Here is a 17,076-nt window from a genome sequence, read left to right on the forward strand (position 1 = left end):
GATTAGCATAATTATTGACTGTTTAATTGGGGAGAGAACATGTTAGATAGTTACATGTTACCTACGTTTTATTTCTTATGTAAAGAAAACTAAATAAATAAAAAAACAGCTACGATTCCAAATGTAAAGCTTTTTCTGTAGGGTTGCATGTGTAACGGGGTAGGGGTTAAAAGGCTTAATAATATAAAACGTATTCATCTTTACCATTGCTGTCCAGAGTTTGTACTTTTCAAAGTTAGACTTTCTCATGTTAGCAATTGAAGAAGGATACAATTTACTAATATTAACAATACAATTACAATGATAAGCTCGGTCCGTCCAAAAAACATTGGTCATTGTTTATGTTAGTAAACCACTTTCTAACTTAACATCCAATAACAGAAACCATCCAGAAATCCGCCCACCGGGGGAAACACTGTAAGTCCCAAAGATGAAGTTCCCTTAGTAGCCGGCAGAGGGCTCTCTTGTCATCCTGTATTGTAGATTAGGCGAAATGTGTGTAAATGTAATGGAGGTGCAGGACTGATTCTACAAATCAAATTATATGTGATTATTATATGATATCAACATGTGTAGCGACTCTCGGTCCAATACATCATAAAATGATCTACGGTGTACTTTCTACATGTAAATTCTCCCTTCAGCTCGTCTCTGTACAGTGCAAATCTGAATTAATTAAACTCAATAACGTTATTAAATTACAATTGTGGTTTATGACCGTACAACCGAAAACATCCTTGTAGTTCATTAGTTAGAGATGAAAAAATAACACGGGTCCGATACACAACATATTGGACGATTCAATTATTAAACCATAAATATCACATTAAGCCCTAGTATATCAAAATATAATATTTCAACATTAAAGCCATAATTATTTTAATTTCGCGTTCATCATTATTCTGTAATCTAAAAAAAAGCAATAATCTCAGTGTAGCGACTCGCAGTGAGGGGAGACAGCACCTGAGATGACCTACATGTGTGACCTGCGTTTTATTACTTTAAGGGCTGTAATAGGGCTATCTGTGTCACTGCCCTGCTTGAAAAAGCATGGTGTAACAGTTTGTTACAGGAGGTAAGATCTTTGGGAAACAAATATTGAAATATTCAGTTCAGTATTCAAATGTCACACCCTGACCATTGCCAATCGAAATCTCCTTTAACAGACAAAATATATGTACAAATGGGAAGAAACCCATCTTCATGCAATGATAGTAAGTGCTCAAAAATAACTGGATGCATGTAATACTTTGTTTTATGTTTTTATTTGCAGTCTGTGCAAGTTGTTTTTTAATTGCAGTTTTATGATTTAAAAAAACGACTTGGAAAGTTTTGAGGTCAGATGGGCCATTCTCTCATCTCCTACCAATGACCCTGTGGATTGGCGCATTTTAATGGAGTGAAACATGGTCATACATATACGTTAATGCTGTGTATCTTCCTTCCTGACAGCCGAGTAACCGACAGTACCTCCAGGGCATTGGCTTTATTACCATGTGGCATAGTTAAGGATCAGTTGGTATCCACCTATTTCAAACTAACGTTTCTCTTTTTTTTTTTATCACCAACAAAAATGAAGCAAATTACACTGTTACCACCTACAGCTCGATTCTATACCCTTTGAGGAAGAATACCAATGAGATAAAGATAAGTACATATTTCAAAGATCAGTTTCTTTCACCAGCACCTCGGTGTTGGCCTGGGTTCCGACCACTGCAGTGGCCAGCAGTTCATCCAGGAACTTTGGAACAAACACCACGAGACCCAGGTTGAAGGTTTCCCTGCCGGGGAAATGTACGAGACCAAGCATGAAGAGAGTGAAGATTCTCCAGCAATCCGAGAGACACCTGCAGAGGACCCCAGCCCGAGTTCCAAGCTCTTCTGCTGCGCCTGTCTGAGACGATGGATCCCACTGGTTTACAGAGAAGAGCTTTATGAAGTCCTGCGCTTAACTGGGCCTTTGGTAGGACATTGATCTTGTATAATCTGTGTGCAATGCTCAGAGCAACAAAATAATAGTGCATATATACGGCTCTTATTTTAACCCTCTATTGCATAACACGAGGGAAACAATCCAGATGTTGCAGCATGATACACATAAAAAGGCTTCAGTTCTGTAGCAGAAGGCTGTAACTCCAAGATAATTCTAATAAACCAGTGGCAGACTATCTTTTAGTCATGATACTATTTCTTGGTGTAAGATGTGTGAGTCAGAGGTCCCTGAGGCACAATTAAAGTGAAAGTTGCTTATGGGCTTTCATAATTGTGACACCATGGGGGGTTGCCACACAGGGCTCATGTAAGAGCCAGGGCCTCAGGAAATAGGTAGACAAATCCAAAAGAACAGTCACAGTCCATAAGCCAAAAGTTCATTACCAGGTAGCTCACTCACTCACTCACTCACTCTCTCTCTCACACACACACACACACACACACACACACACACACACACACACACACACACACACACACACACACACACAATCCTCTTTGTTTTTTTCTGTGTTCTCTCTTCCCCCTTCCAGCTTTTATTGAGGAATTCAGCCAATCAGGGGCATCCTGTGGGTCAGGTGCTTCCCTAGCATAAATCAGGGAGGATGGGATACCAAGCACTATGTTACACTATTATCTCCAGATTTGAGCTCTTATGGGGGCGTGCAAATATTCACATCAGTTAAGGGCACATAAATTCTGTTTAATCTGTTTTGCTGATCAATAACACGCAAAGCTATCAATTTCACTTAAGGTCTGGTCTTTAGTATTTTTTATTAATGATTAATGAAAAGCTCCTCAAACACTCTGTTCATGTTTAATTGTGCCTCGTATACACACTCACTGTAAAAGCCAGAGAATACAAATGCAAATATGACAAAGTATCATTGTAAGAAATAATTAAAATGGTCTTCAGTTTGACACATGCATATTACATTAAAAACAGAATTACTGCATTTCAGATAAGTGGAATCTCTATTTTATATTGCATTTTTAGAAAGGAAAAAAGGTTTTAATGGAATTCAGATGCCAATGGTTATATTTTCTTGTCTTTATCTACAGGTGGTGTCTCAGATATTGAATTACTTCCTGAGTTTCATCTCCAGTATATTTTGTGGTCACCTGGGGAATGCAGAACTGGGTGGCTTTGCTCTTGCATCAGCAGTAAGTGTGTGATAAAGAGCCAGAGGGAGCTTGATTGTGGTGATTGTGTGTGTGGGGGGGCTCTGTTCTGAGGCCTGTAGGGTATACATGTGAAAATGTAATGGCTTTGCCACCCAATCTTTCTTATTACACAGGGTTGCAGCATACTTGGAAAGGTCATTGTGCACTTATCCGTAATTAGAAATAATATTCTCTCATGACTTCACACTTTATTTCCACATAGGGTTTTGGCAAGCTACATTGTGACTTCACACGTGGGGCTGTGCAAAATCAAGTAACATGCATACCGTGTTCAGCACCTGCTTCTGGCTTGAATACCCGCAGCTCCTGAAACCTGGAGTAGATTAGAAGAGACAAATGGAGTGGGGAAGGGTGGGGAATGCCGAACTGGGTGGCTTTGCTCTTGCATCAGCAGTAAGTGTGTTTTGGACATGGAGGCCCAGATCACGTGTTAAAGAACCAGAAGGGACTTGATTGTGCTCACCCAGTCTATTACAAATGATGGAGGATAAAAGATATGCATTGAAAATAAGCAGTACAGTGAGACGAGGAGATTTTAATAGAAATGAATAGCCCAGAGGGAAGAGCTTGAAGCTGCCTTCACAGTGGTGTTTTTCCTTTCAGGTGATCAACGTCACTACGGCTGCAACAGGATTTGGGTTGGGCTTAGCATGCGACACATTAGTATCTCAGGTACGTTTTTTGTGGTTTGCAAATTTTGTTCTTTGCCTGCGGGCGGCACGGCGGTGCAGAGGTTAGCATTGCTGCCTCACAGCTTCGAGTCTGGCCTCGGGTGTCTACCTGTGTGGAGTGTGCCTGCTCTCCCCAGGGTCATTTGGGTTTTCTCCAGGTGCCCCAGTGTTGCCCACATCCCAAAGACAAGCTGCTGAGGTTGATTGGCTCCACCATATTGTCCTGTAGTCGTGTGAGTGCGATGTATGTGTGTCTGATGCCCTGTGATGAATGAGCATCCCATCCAGGATGGCCTGCTGGGTTCAGCTCTGGTTTACTATCACCTGTACTAGTATAAGTGGTTTGTCACAAATGGATGGATGGTAATTGGAGAATGTCGTGACAAACCTGACAGACGCATCTGCTTGTGCTCAACATGGTGTGTTATGCTGACACACCCTAAATCCTTCTTCCATTCCCTTTCCCTCACAGACATTTGGGGGCAAGAACCTGAAGCGAGTGGGAGAGATTCTGCAGAGGAGTATTCTCATCCTGATGCTGTTCTGCCTGCCTTGCTGGGCAATTCTCATCAACACAGAGACCATCTTACTGGCTCTGCATCAGGACCCCGAAGTGGCCAGGTGAGACTAACAACAGTAATAATTATCATAATAATAATCCTCATCATCATTGTGGGTAGGGTTGGGTTGCCCTGTTTAAAGGAAACAAACAAGGCTAGGAATTATAATTCCCCAAATAGTGGAGTCTTTTCCTTACATTTGGGATTATTATCATTGTTCATCTGACCAAACAGATCAAGAAATGATTAGGTATATAGTACAATCAGGGAGCTGGTTCTATAGCTATGAGCCCATGTGTTGCAATTCTCTGTAGATAATGCTATGTTGGTGGACTTGGGATTAGCTTTTCTTCTTAGTGAGTCTAAAGACTGATTGCTTTGCATCACATAAAATATTAAATAAATGATTTTTTTTCTTGCTAGCAACTCAGAATAAAAGACTATAATCTTAGACTGCAGCTCTGGATAAGATATTGCTAATTGTCTTGTTTTTCCTCCATCGTGAGCCAAGCCAGGTGAATAGGTCAGTTAAGTGCCATTCAGTTGTGCACAACTGTTTGTTAATAACTTTTGTTTATATGCACAATCAGTGTATGATGTTAAATGAGACAATTTTTTAGAAGTAAGGATGATTGTTTCTGTGTTTCAGCATATCTCAGCTTTATGTGGTTGCATTTTTGCCTGCTGTTCCTGTGAGTATAATTATACAAACATGAAGGAACTTCTCTGTGTATTGACTCCAATTTGTTTTACTTTTTAGGGTTGCTTATTTTAAATTGTCAGGTGGGGGTGAGGGGCATTATTGTGCAGTGCAGCCAGCTCTAGATCCCCCACTCATTGCACCCACCCAATGCAGCCAACGCTCTGCCAACTGTGGCCACTGAACTGATGTGCATCAGACAAGAACAATCTTTATTTTCAGAACATGGAAAACAGAAAAACCTGGGTTTCCACTATGACTAGGAAACACTGCACAGAGCTTTGATCCAATCCCTGAGCTGCATATAGGCATCTATAGACCACAGCTTATGTCACCAGTAAAGCAGTGATGTCATTGTCAGGGTGTCAGACATGCTTGTCATGAGAGTTTCATCTGCCCTGTTATTCTTGCCATCTCTTGAAACCATGACTTGGTATTTTGTCTCACTATAGGCCATGTTTCTTCATCACCTACAAACATCTTATCTACAGAACCAGGTATACTGTGTGTGTCTATGTGTGGATGGGTGTGCGATTGGTGTCTCTTTCATGCTGTTCTGGTTTGACTGGTTTTACTGTATTGGAAGTTATAATGTATTATATATGTATTATAGAGTATAATGGAGAAATACTTCAATGATTACATTGGATCTCTGCTGTTCTCTATGGGCTTACACGCCTCCCTGTAAATCCCACCCTCATGCCAAAACAGCGCCAAAACGTGTAAACGAAAATAAATAAATTGAAAGCAAAGAAACTGGTGGCGAAAGCAGAAATTGCAGCATCGCAAGCAAGGACAGGGACTGCAGGCGAGTTTTGCTCTCGATTTAACATTTTTTGCTTTCAAGTTAGTTTTTTTTGCTTTCGATACATTTTTTTTTGTTTTGTTTACAATATATATATATATATATATATATATATATATATACTTATGGCGCTAATTTGAGCTCATAATTCTCCGCTCAAACCGAACTGGTCTACGTGCCGCTGAACAGAAATGGAAAAGGACCAAACTCCTAGCTGTACTTGAACTCTACCGCTCTCTACTGTCCACATTCTCCTGCTCACTCACCTCAGGCAAGAAATCTTACTTCCAATCACTCTTTGAATCCACTGTCCACAACCCCCGCAAACTCTACTCCACCTTCTCCTCCCTCTTTGCCCCACCTCCCCCTCCTCCTCCCTCCTCCCTCATCTCTCACTGCTGATGATTTTGCCTCCTTCTTCTCCTACAAGATAGCAGACATCCGCAGGCTCTTCAACAGTTCCCCCTCCTCTCCCATCACACCCAAACCTCCCACCGATCAAGCTTCCTTTTCTTCATTCTCACCTCTCTCAGATGCTGAAGTTTCTGCTCTCCTCCTACATCACAAACCTACAACGTGTGCCCTGGACCCTCTCCCTTCTCGCCTCCTCCAAGCGACCGCTCCTGATCTACTCCCCTTCATCTCCTCCCTCCTCAACTCCTCACTCTGTCTGTTTCCCCTCTGCATTTAAACAAGCTCCTGTCATCCCACTGCTCAAGAAACCAACCCTTGATGCCACCTCTCCTCAGAACTACCGCCCTGTCTCCCTACTCCCCTTCCTCTCAGAGACTCTCGAGCGGGCGGTCCACTGTCAGCTCTCTGACTTTTTGTCCCAACACTCACTCCTTGATTCTCTGCAATCCGGCTTCCGCACAGCTCACTCCACTGAGACCGCTCTCCTGGCAGTCACTGACTCCCTCAGCTGTGCTCGAGTGGCCTCCCTCTCCTCAGTCCTCATCCTCCTTGATCTCTCTGCAGCATTTGACACTGTTGATCACTCCATCCTCTTCTCTTGCCTTGCTGACCTTGGAATTTCTGGACTGCTCTCACCTGGATTTCCTCCTACCTCAGCGACCGGACCTACCAAGTGACATGGCGAGGTTCCTCATCCAACCCCCAGCCTCTCCTCACAGGCGTTCCCCAAGGCTCCGTCCTGGGACCCCTTCTGTTCTCTCTCTACACTCGTTCCCTGGGCCCCCTCATTATCATCGTGGTTTCTCCTACCACTTCTATGCTGATGATGCCCAGATCTTCCTGTCTTTTCCCTCTTCTGACAGTCTCATGCCCTCTCGCATCTCTTCGTGTTTGTCTGCTATCTCCGCCTGGATGCACTCGCACCACCTCAAGCTCAATCTCCAAATCTGATCTCCTGTTTTCCCCCACTCTTCCTCACCTTCTGCTGATCTCTCCATCTCGATCCCCTTGGAATCCACCACACTCTCTCCTTCTTCCACAAAAAAACTAGGAGTCACCCTCGATCCTGTGCTCTCCTACACCCAGCATATCACCACGCTGACATGCATCTGTGGATTCTTCTTGAGCAACATCCTTCGAATCCGAGCCTTCCTCACCGACTACTCGACTCAGCTGGTCGTCCAGTTACTGGTCCTCTCCCGCCTAGACTACTGCAACTCCCTCCTGGCCGGCCTGCCTTCATCTACTACCCATCCGCTCCAGCTCATCCAGAACTCTGTGGCTCGTCTGGTATTCTCTCTGCCCTGATTCACACACGCTACTCCACTGCTCCGCTCCCTCCACTGTCTCCCGATACCGGCACGCATTCAGTTCAAGACACTGATCCTCACCTACTGCTGTCTCGACCACACTGCACCAAGCTACCTTCAGTCACTCGTCTCACCATACATCCCCTCCAGACCACTGCGCTCCTCCAGTGCCAGAAGACTAACTCTGCCTCCTCTCCACTCTCCCTTCATCCCTGGCCCCTAAATGGTGGAACGACCTTCCCACCGAAGTCAAAATGGCAGAGTCCTTGACCTCATTCCAGTGCTTACTCAAGACACATCTAGAGTACTTGTAATATTAGTCCTTTTTAATCCCTGTTAGATAGCACTTCATAGCATTTTATCATGCTTCTTGCATTATTGATTGATTTTCCTCCTTGCTCCCTTTCCCGTAACCCTTGACTGTGACCTTACATCTGGACGGCACTTATCTCTACTTCTTTCAGGATGTATGTCTGCACTTACTGTACTTAACTGTATAAATTTGGAAGTTGTGAAATGTATTATATCTTGAATTGCTTTGTTTAAATGTAAATTTGAATTTGTAATGTTGATGCCTTGTACTTAACTGTATTCTTGCACTTTGTATTGCACTTATGCTGTTGATAAGGGCGTCTGCCTAGAAAAATAAAAAGAATAATAAGAATAATAATACATTCAAGCTTTCCTTCCTAGGGTATAATTTGGCCTCAATTATATACTGCTGTAGCTGCAAATATAATCAATCTGGTGACAAACTACATCTTGTTGATTGTGTTGCAACTTGGAGTGAAGTAAGCATTTCTATTTCTATTTTTCTGCCTAATTATTCAAATTGTCTTCTGTTGTTTGTTTAATATAATATTAATAATACAAATAATTATAAAGCAGTTTGTGAATGCTGATCTGTTATCTTCCCCATATTTTTAGAGGGTCTGCAGCAGCCAACTCCATAGCTCAAATCTCCATCTGTATACTTTTGTTTGCCTACATCCGATGGAAGAAACTGCATATAGAGACCTGGGGAGGTCAGTGAAAGACGTGTTACATTCGAATTTGATTACTTCTGAAAGTAGATTTAAAAAAGTGTAGGCGTATTTTTAAAAATGAAAAACCTAAATTAAATATAACAAAAAATGATCCTGGTGTCAAGTGTTTTGTGACATTTGAAATCACACAGTACCTCTAGTAATCTAGTAATAACCCATGCACCAAGCTGTCTTCATTACATGTAACAAAGACAGCTCGGTGCATGAGTGCAGTGGTGATGTAAACGGGAAGTAAAAGCAAAAACTTAAAATTCTGTAGTTCCACAAATCGTTTCCACAATATACTAAATCGTTCCCACAATTTGTTTTCTTCTGTACCTAACTGTTCTCTTAAGATAATGTAAATGTCCTGTTTTTTTAGTTAGCCTTGCTTAGACTTACTTAAAACTCTTAAAACCTTAAAAATGGACAAGGCATGAGTAATCCAAAGAATGCTGAGCTCATTGTAGGTGTATTCTTATTGGCCAATATAAATGTTTTTTGCTCGGTTCTCGTATTTGACATTTACGGCCTTCAGTTTCATGAATTGGTGCCATTTGCATTACACTGCACTCCATTAAGTACATTATTAATTGTACAAAAGTGGAACAATAAATAATGCATACGACTTTATTGACACTTTCATTACTATAAGTATTATTTTTACCATTCTGCCTCTTTATGGTATACACAACTAATGTAACTGTATTTTTAATTTTCCACCAAAGTACATGTATGAAATACTTTTTGTTTTGTTTGTTTTAAATTCAAATTCTGGGGGGGTGGGGGGGAATATTATTTGAATAGCAAAAACATTTGCCCATCCCTATGCCTATGCCTTCAGTGTGACAGTGCACACCGAAGTAGCAGGCAAGAGGTTTACTGAGAGCAGGAATGTCCCTTGCCCAAGAATTTGAAAACATCATGTTAGAAGAGAAGCTCAAGCATTTTAGCAGAATTTAGCAATTTTCCTGCTACCTGGCACATCAAGTCAGCCACCTAAAATAACTCTTTAGATCCCAAATACCAAAATGAATCACAGCTCTCCAGGAACACAGCAAATCCTCATTGCATCAGCCTGATTCTGTCTCCCCCTGCAGGCTGGTCTACAGCATCCCTGCAGGAGTGGGGGGCCTTCATGCAGCTGGCCATTCCCAGCACCCTCATGACGTGCTTCGAGTGGTGGATTTTCGAGATCGGGAACATCCTAGCAGGTCGGGATCTGTTAACCTAATAGGGCAGCATGGTTATGTGGTTCTTTTCTTGCTGTCTCCCTTGAAGAATGGTTCTAAATCTCTGAGAAACCTCCTGTTTAAGTACAGACACCTCATATCAGCACTTTGTTTGCTTTCCTTTGCTTTGTTGACTGTTCTGTTGGACTGCAGGTATGCTCGGGCAGATAGACCTTGGGGCCCAACATGTGATCATGGAGTTGTCAGCAATTACTTATATGGTAAAAGCAAAACTATTAACTATATTTAACTAAACACTAACTGATTAATTTCTCTGGGCAGATGTTTGTGGCTATTAAATATTTGTTTTATTTGCTTCTGCAGTGAATGAAGGTAGTTAGACATTATATTTAATTGGTTATATATTTCCAAAGATGTGTATGTAGCAGAATTAATTAATGTGATGATTAAAGTACATCAATTAATGTTACAACCAAGTTATATCACATGTAGGTTGTTTCGCCACTTACTGTTCCCATATGTAAGGCTCTATAACATGAGACCAGTCATCTCTAACCCTGGTCCTGCAGAGGCATAGTGTCACAGGTTTTATAGATGTAAGTCATCAGTGGATAAAAACCTTTGACAATGTTAATAAACCAATTTAATACTAACTGAGTCATTTAGCAATATTGCAAAGCAGTTGGGAACAACAAAACAGAAAAGCCAGTCTCTCTAAGACAGTAGATGGCAACCCTGCTACCAGGGCATAGTGATGCAGGGCAGTGTAGCCTCACTTTTGTTTGTTCACAAACCATTGCCTGGGTTGTTCTGAGCAGATCCCCTTGGGAATTGAAATAGCGGCCTGCGCGCGTGTGGGGAACGCGCTGGGGGCCGGCCAGACTGACAAGGCGCTCTTGTCCAGCAAGGTTACCCTCATCTTTGCAGGTCAGTCTGGGAGGCTCTCCCTCCAATTCGCTCACGTGTTGCTACAGTGGTCTTTGAATGGATCTGTGATTTTCACCACAGGGGGGTTGTATGAGCTTACCAAACAGAACTGTTCTGAGGATGTTGCCAATGACGTAATTCAGGGTGGGTGGCCATTAAGGAGCACATGAAATTGGGGAAAGATGAAGGAAGTTAAAGAAAGAAAGTTGTAAATAAGATTACAGGTGGACAAGAGACAATTTTTAAACACAGTAATTTCCCTCCACAATGAAGTGGTCTGCAGTATCAATTTGAATTCCATATTTTTCTCTCTCTAGGTTGTCTGTCTGGGGTTTTGGCCATCATACTGGGATCCACAAAGAATGTGATTGGCTACATCTTCACCTCTGATGAGTGAGTGTGGTCAACAAGGCTGTGAGAATTCAGGAAAGCAATGAAATGTAAATCCAGATTCCAATGTGATTAAAGGCTTGGGTGTGTCACCCTGTCCACACCAGTGTCTCCTCAAGAAGCATTCGTTCAAACTATGAAGGAAAGAAAGAGAGAGGGAAACTTGCCATGAGGTGACTTTTGTCTTTTTGGTTGTTGAATTTTGTTCCTCAGAGAGATTGTGCAGACGGTTTCACATGTCATGAACGTTTATCTTCCACTGCAGATTTGCGATGCAATTGAGGTAAGTCTTGAAGGGGGCTGGGCTAATCTATTTGCCTGAAGTCTCTCCTTACACATTATTAGCAAACTTAACTAGTCTGTGATACTAATAAATAATTGTTATTTATTTGTAAATAAGACTCAGATTAGTCATTAGACGTAGTCATCTGTGCTGGACAATGTGAACCGTTATTTTGTCCAATGTCCCAATGCAATATTCATTGTAATGTATCTCAAATGCTGGTAATTATGGCATCTGTGACATCGCTTTTTGATAGCTTTGACAGTGACAGTGGGTAAAGCTGTGCTGTTCTCTCCCCCCCCCCCCCCCAGTGTGTCTCTTCAGGCATCTTCCTGGGAGCAGGAAAGCAGAAGATTCCAGCAATCGTCAGTCTTATTATATACTACTCCATCGGTCTCCCTGCTGGGATCTCTTTAATGTTCACAACAAAGCTAGGAGTCGTTGGTATGATTTCTTACAAAAACTGCAAAAATTATTATTGAGATGGTTACCCACCCACACACTTTCCAGTGGAATAATTGTATTTTTTTTTATTGCTGTCTAAACCCAATTCGGTGCTTCCTCATTTCTCATAACCAGGCCTTTGGCAGTTTCATCTCAAATGAGCACTTAGCTACTGATCTGAACTCCCCTACTTGGAACAAATAATTAGCAAAATTGAAGCTTTTTAAATTGCTCCTAAGAAGTTACAGAGCTGTGGTTGCTTGGTTATGATTATTTATAGGTAAGGTAAAATCTTCAATAGTTAATATGAATTACTAACATCTCACTATTAAGGATAAGGTTGAGTAATTAAGAACGCAGTGGGAGTGCAACCAGGAGACTTCAGAGTCTAAAGCCACAAATTTGAGAGGCCTGGTATTCACATTGGTCAAAATTAATTTGTAACTTTACACTGCATTCTCCACACCTGGTATCTGAGGCGCATGAGGCTTTTCTTTTAAGTCATTGTCTGCTTTTGACTTTTATAGAGGTTTCACAAGTAGTTAAGTGAATAATCTGGACAATCAAGCTTAGTCCATTGAGGTCTGGATTGGAAGACTCAAGCTCTACAGCTTCATTGTTTTGTTTGCGATTCCCCCTAGGCCTGTGGTTGGGTTTGCTCATCTCCGGGTGCATGCAGGCCATCATCTTCATCATAGTCATCATAAAACTGAACTGGAAGCAGGTGACCAAGGAGGCAAGTCCTGTCCACTCCTCCATATTAGCCTCCCAGCATCCATTGACCAGCTGAGTGCTGCGCTCACAGGAACCTATCCATGTAGAAACATTATAACATTGTAGAAACGTTCCCCCTTGCTAATCAGACACTGACCTAAACTGTGTTTAAAATGAACACATGAATAAATAACATTATGAAATCAATCTCCTTGTCTTGAGGAAAAACCTCCCAGTACCAGCCCATGCCTTGTATTTTGAAGTGGTGTCTTTGTCGATGTGTAGGCCCTGGCTCGAGCCAAGAGGAAAGTGCATGTGGTACGCGTGGGGATGAAGCCCCCTATTGGAGAGACTGTGCAAGACACCCTGTCCATCCCGGGCCCTGGACAGCAGCCCGCAGAGCAGAGCGGAGAGGTGAGGAACTCAACCAGGATGTCCTGGACAATCTTATATTTACCTGAGTATTCCATATGAAGTGTGAAACTGAGTTAAGATGGGGGAATCCATGGTGTAGCAAACATTTACACTCCCTGTCTTAACTCAATCAACAGGAATTGTACGGTTTTCCTGAGAAAGAATATACATTAACAAACTGACTATATATAATTAATAAAAAAGTATGGTTTAATACTATTTATTCAATTAAATGAACCGCCCTGTAATGTGTTTCAGAAGAAGGATGTAAATACCTCAACTCTAATATAGGGTTTTAACACCGAACCTCTATATTTACAAATTTACTAAAGAATACAATTGCATCAATATCCCAAGTCTGGAGCTGGATTATTTAAATGCAATACTCTTATCTTTAAAATTGACCTGTGATTGTGCACTGAAAGTCACTGTGCCTGAACCTGCTGCTCACATCCTCTCATACCAGTGAGATTAGGAGATGGAAGTCTGCACTTCGCTGGCCTGATGACCGGTCTGGGAGGATAAGGCAATAACAAACCACATGGATCAATCCTGTGGCGAAAAGCGTTTGATGTTGGAAAGATATAACCGTGCTTAACCTCACAGACCCTAAATTGCTGTTGCACGTCCTCTGTTTTCTGCACAGTTGACTCGGGCCTGCTTGATGTGCAGTGCTGTGGGGAACCCTGACCTCTCCTCTCCTCTCTGTGTTCCCAGATGCAGCTGAACGGCAGGAGACACTGTGCGTACGCTGCCATCAGAACGGAGGAGACGGGGGAGCTGGCCCTGGTGGTTCGGGGGACAGAGGCCTGTGGTGGGGACGGGGCTTGGGAGGACGTCCCCGTGGGGGTGCTCTCCATCTCCCAGCTGGTGCTGCGTCGGGGGCTGGTAGTTCTGGCCGCAGTGTGCTTCCTGGCAGTCGGCATCATCATGCACTTGGCCTTCCCTGCGGAGGCTTTGGCTCTGGCCTGGGGCAACTCCACCACAGCACAGGAGTGGGGCAACTTCACCACAGCACAGGAGTGGGGCAACTTCACGGCACCACCATGGGGCAATTTTAGCACCCCCTCCTGAGCTGTTGAGGGTCGGAGACTTCAGAGGTCCTGGGTACAACTGTCTGCCCTTCCCCCTGGTTGTCAGAATGATACAAACTCTTCCTCACCACACTGATAGACCTGTCACACACACACACACACACACACACACACACACAAAGCAGTGTTTTCCTGGTTGACTTCCTCCTGCTCTTCCTGTACCCACCACTGTCTTGGGACTTGTGACCACTGCATACTCAGAATAGGAGGCTTATTGTTCAGCGCCCAGTATTTCAGAAGAACAAGAGTCTGGACTGGGAGCTCCTGTTCTCATTGCATTCATGTAGTACTTTATTTTATGTTTCTATTTTCAGTCTATACAAGTTGTTTTGTAATAGCAGTTCTATGGGATTCATATAACAAAAAAAAAGCTACTTGAAAAGTGTTGAGGTCAGACAGGGCTGGAATTTCCCCCTCCCCCATTCTCTCTTATCTCCTACCAATGACCAGAGCTCATATGCATAAATTATCTTAGAATTACTCCTAGGAATCACTCTAAATGTTAGTTTAGGTGCTACATGGAATAAAAATGTAAGAATAATTTCACATTCATAATCAAAACCATAAAATATACATTAAACATCTTACACTATTCATCCTTTCATTGCACATAAGGAATTGTCCACAGGTGGAAACACTGGTGTAGGCCCATATTATTCATCAAGGGTTTTACAAAGATTCGCTATTTCAGACACTTTTGCTGTATTGAATAAAATACAATTAAAAGTGAACATGCATTTGTCACTGCGCATACAGTTTATGATGAATATGCTTTGTATGAGCTGGATCATTTTTCATTCATTTTGCTGCTTATTTTTTATTTTTATTTTGTGAAAAAAAAAAGATCGGATAGATCAGTGTAATGTAAAACCCTTGATGAATATAGGCTAGTATTGATTATGAATTGATTAGACTAGCGTTGATTTATATAGGTATGTAATCAAAAAATCTCAGGTGTTAATGCCAGTGTGGTTTGATGGAAAATTCTGCTTATTGAAGGCTGTGATGATGGTCCCAAATCATTACTACTACATTGTTAGTTTTCCCCTGTTGCCAGACACACAACATTGTCAGCATTACTGACAGTGCCGCATTTCTGGCCAAGAATATTAAATTTCTGTGCAATCTATATTGTGCGAACTCTTCATCACACCGCTGTAACACCTTTCCTTTCACGGAAGGTGCGCCGACATAGTCTTCACATTGCTGCCATCTCCCGACTCTTAACTAGTTAGGGGACCTCGTGAGTAGTCCTAACTATATGGTCTTGTACTGTTTGTGTAGCCCAGCTGTGCAAGCTTTTATTCAGGTGATGAATTTTCAAGAGATTGTTGAATGTTCTGGCCACTCATCTTATTCTTCTCTCAACTAGGGTTATCTGGGATCTTCGTCTCCGCTGTGGTGACTCAGGTACTGCTGTCTGAATAATGACAACCACTGTTCATCCAATAGTACACACAGTGTGAGGAACCAAAGTGTGTTATTTTAAAGATATATAGGCTAGTAATTATATATAAGCATTCCACTATAAAACTCAACCATTTTTAACAAACATAAATAAATGTAAAAATGAGTCTTGCATTTTTCCAGCACATTTTTCAGTGGTTTAATCTGTTAGCATAATGTATCAAATTTAACTAAATAACCTCAAATATTTTACATTTTTCTGATGATCTAAGCTCATTAAATAAAAGCAGTTCTGTTATTTACTAATTTCTGTGCTGATGAGAATTATATTTAGATTTTACAGTACACAGTTAAATGTATAGTTCCATTTCCATAATTCCGGATCAATGTTGTAGATTTTATACTTCAATAAAACAAGTCTAATCATGATCACATTGCCCGATTAAATGAATGTCTTGTCAAAAGGTTATTTGAAGTGATATGGAAGCAAGGACCCCACCACCTTAAATCCCACACAAATACGAAATATTAAAATATTTTCAACAAAATGGCTACTTGATAGTTCAAGTCTTCTAAATTATTTTAAATGACCTGTAGGCTACATATAAACATTTATAAATAAACCTATACATTAATGTTCAATGCCTGCAGTTCAACTTACTGCCTGACCATCAGTCCTTCCAGGGCGCTGACTTTATTACCATGTGGGAGTAAAGTTTCCAACGAGTGTTTTTATTTGAATAGAAATGAAGCGAAGTATGTGTTTCCACCTATAGCTTGATTCTATACCTTTTGAAGAAAGCTCCATGGATGGTGAGAGCAGGAGGGCAAATCAGCTGCCACACCCAGGGATGGATTAACAAATTCTGGGCATCTGGGCATGGATGCCTTATTGTCCCCCCTCCCCCGAACACCACCTCTGCTAGTTATATATGAGTGTGTGTGTTTGTGTTAGACCTGGGTCAAATATATATATTTTCTGTATTTCCAATTACTTCAAATATTTTTCCAAAATCGTATATATCCAGCTTTAAATTGTATCCTGTTTCACAATTACTAGTTTAATGTATTTCCACAAGTTTTTGATTATTCTGTGTTTTAAATTATTTGTATTTCAATGTATGGGTTGTATTTAAAAATACAATCTCATTTGTAAATCACAACATTGAAAGTAAATGTTGAGTTGCTGACATCTCTACCTTCTCTGTCATTCTGTGGTCACATTTGAAGTTTTAAGTTTTATGATTAGCACTGACTCTGTGTTTGGTGTGCAAGGTGGATATGTTTCCAGGAGTACACACATTAGCTCAACTTTGAATAACAAACCCATTATTATTTTTCCTCGTCTCATCAATTCTCCCTCATTAGCTAATAGATAAGAGATGCAGGGAGGAGTCAATGAAAGTGACCAATTTAGACTTCTGGGATAGATGGAATATGTTTCTCCCACTCTCCTTGTTAGGACTTTATCTCATGTTATGTTTTTTATCTTATGTACATATAAGATTATATTTTAAAATACAATGCGTTGATTCAAATACAAATTAT

General features: G+C 41.4%; 1 protein-coding gene across 1 annotated transcript; it reads left to right on the forward strand.

Moving 5' to 3' along the window:
- The first annotated feature begins 1,689 nt into the window (after positions 1-1,689).
- On the forward strand, positions 1,690-16,759 carry LOC136718532 (multidrug and toxin extrusion protein 1-like). The gene is made up of 17 exons (XM_066696283.1): positions 1,690-1,963; positions 3,055-3,156; positions 3,781-3,849; positions 4,321-4,469; positions 5,058-5,100; positions 5,561-5,605; positions 8,331-8,428; positions 8,565-8,662; positions 9,763-9,876; positions 10,048-10,115; positions 10,674-10,782; positions 11,100-11,175; positions 11,386-11,455; positions 11,767-11,899; positions 12,541-12,635; positions 12,899-13,027; positions 13,745-16,759. The coding sequence occupies exons 1-17, from the start codon at positions 1,793-1,795 to the stop codon at positions 14,099-14,101; spliced, it is 1,926 nt and encodes a 641-aa protein (XP_066552380.1). The 5' UTR covers positions 1,690-1,792; the 3' UTR covers positions 14,102-16,759.
- The last annotated feature ends 317 nt before the right edge of the window (positions 16,760-17,076 follow it).

The sequence above is a fragment of the Amia ocellicauda genome, chromosome 22 (genome assembly GCF_036373705.1).
Source record: "Amia ocellicauda isolate fAmiCal2 chromosome 22, fAmiCal2.hap1, whole genome shotgun sequence".
Lineage (NCBI taxonomy): Eukaryota > Metazoa > Chordata > Actinopteri > Amiiformes > Amiidae > Amia > Amia ocellicauda.

What these genes read in the sequence shown, in the direction of transcription:
- LOC136718532 (XM_066696283.1), top strand. Translation starts at nt 1,793, where the DNA reads ATGTACGAGACCAAGCATGAAGAGAGTGAAGATTCTCCAGCAATCCGA. An exon ending in CATTTTTGCCTGCTGTTCCT is followed by an intron (nt 5,101 to 5,560) that starts GTGAGTATAATT and finishes GTCTCACTATAG; the next exon opens with GCCATGTTTCTTCATCACCT. An exon ending in TGTCAGCAATTACTTATATG is followed by an intron (nt 10,116 to 10,673) that starts GTAAAAGCAAAA and finishes TGTTCTGAGCAG; the next exon opens with ATCCCCTTGGGAATTGAAAT.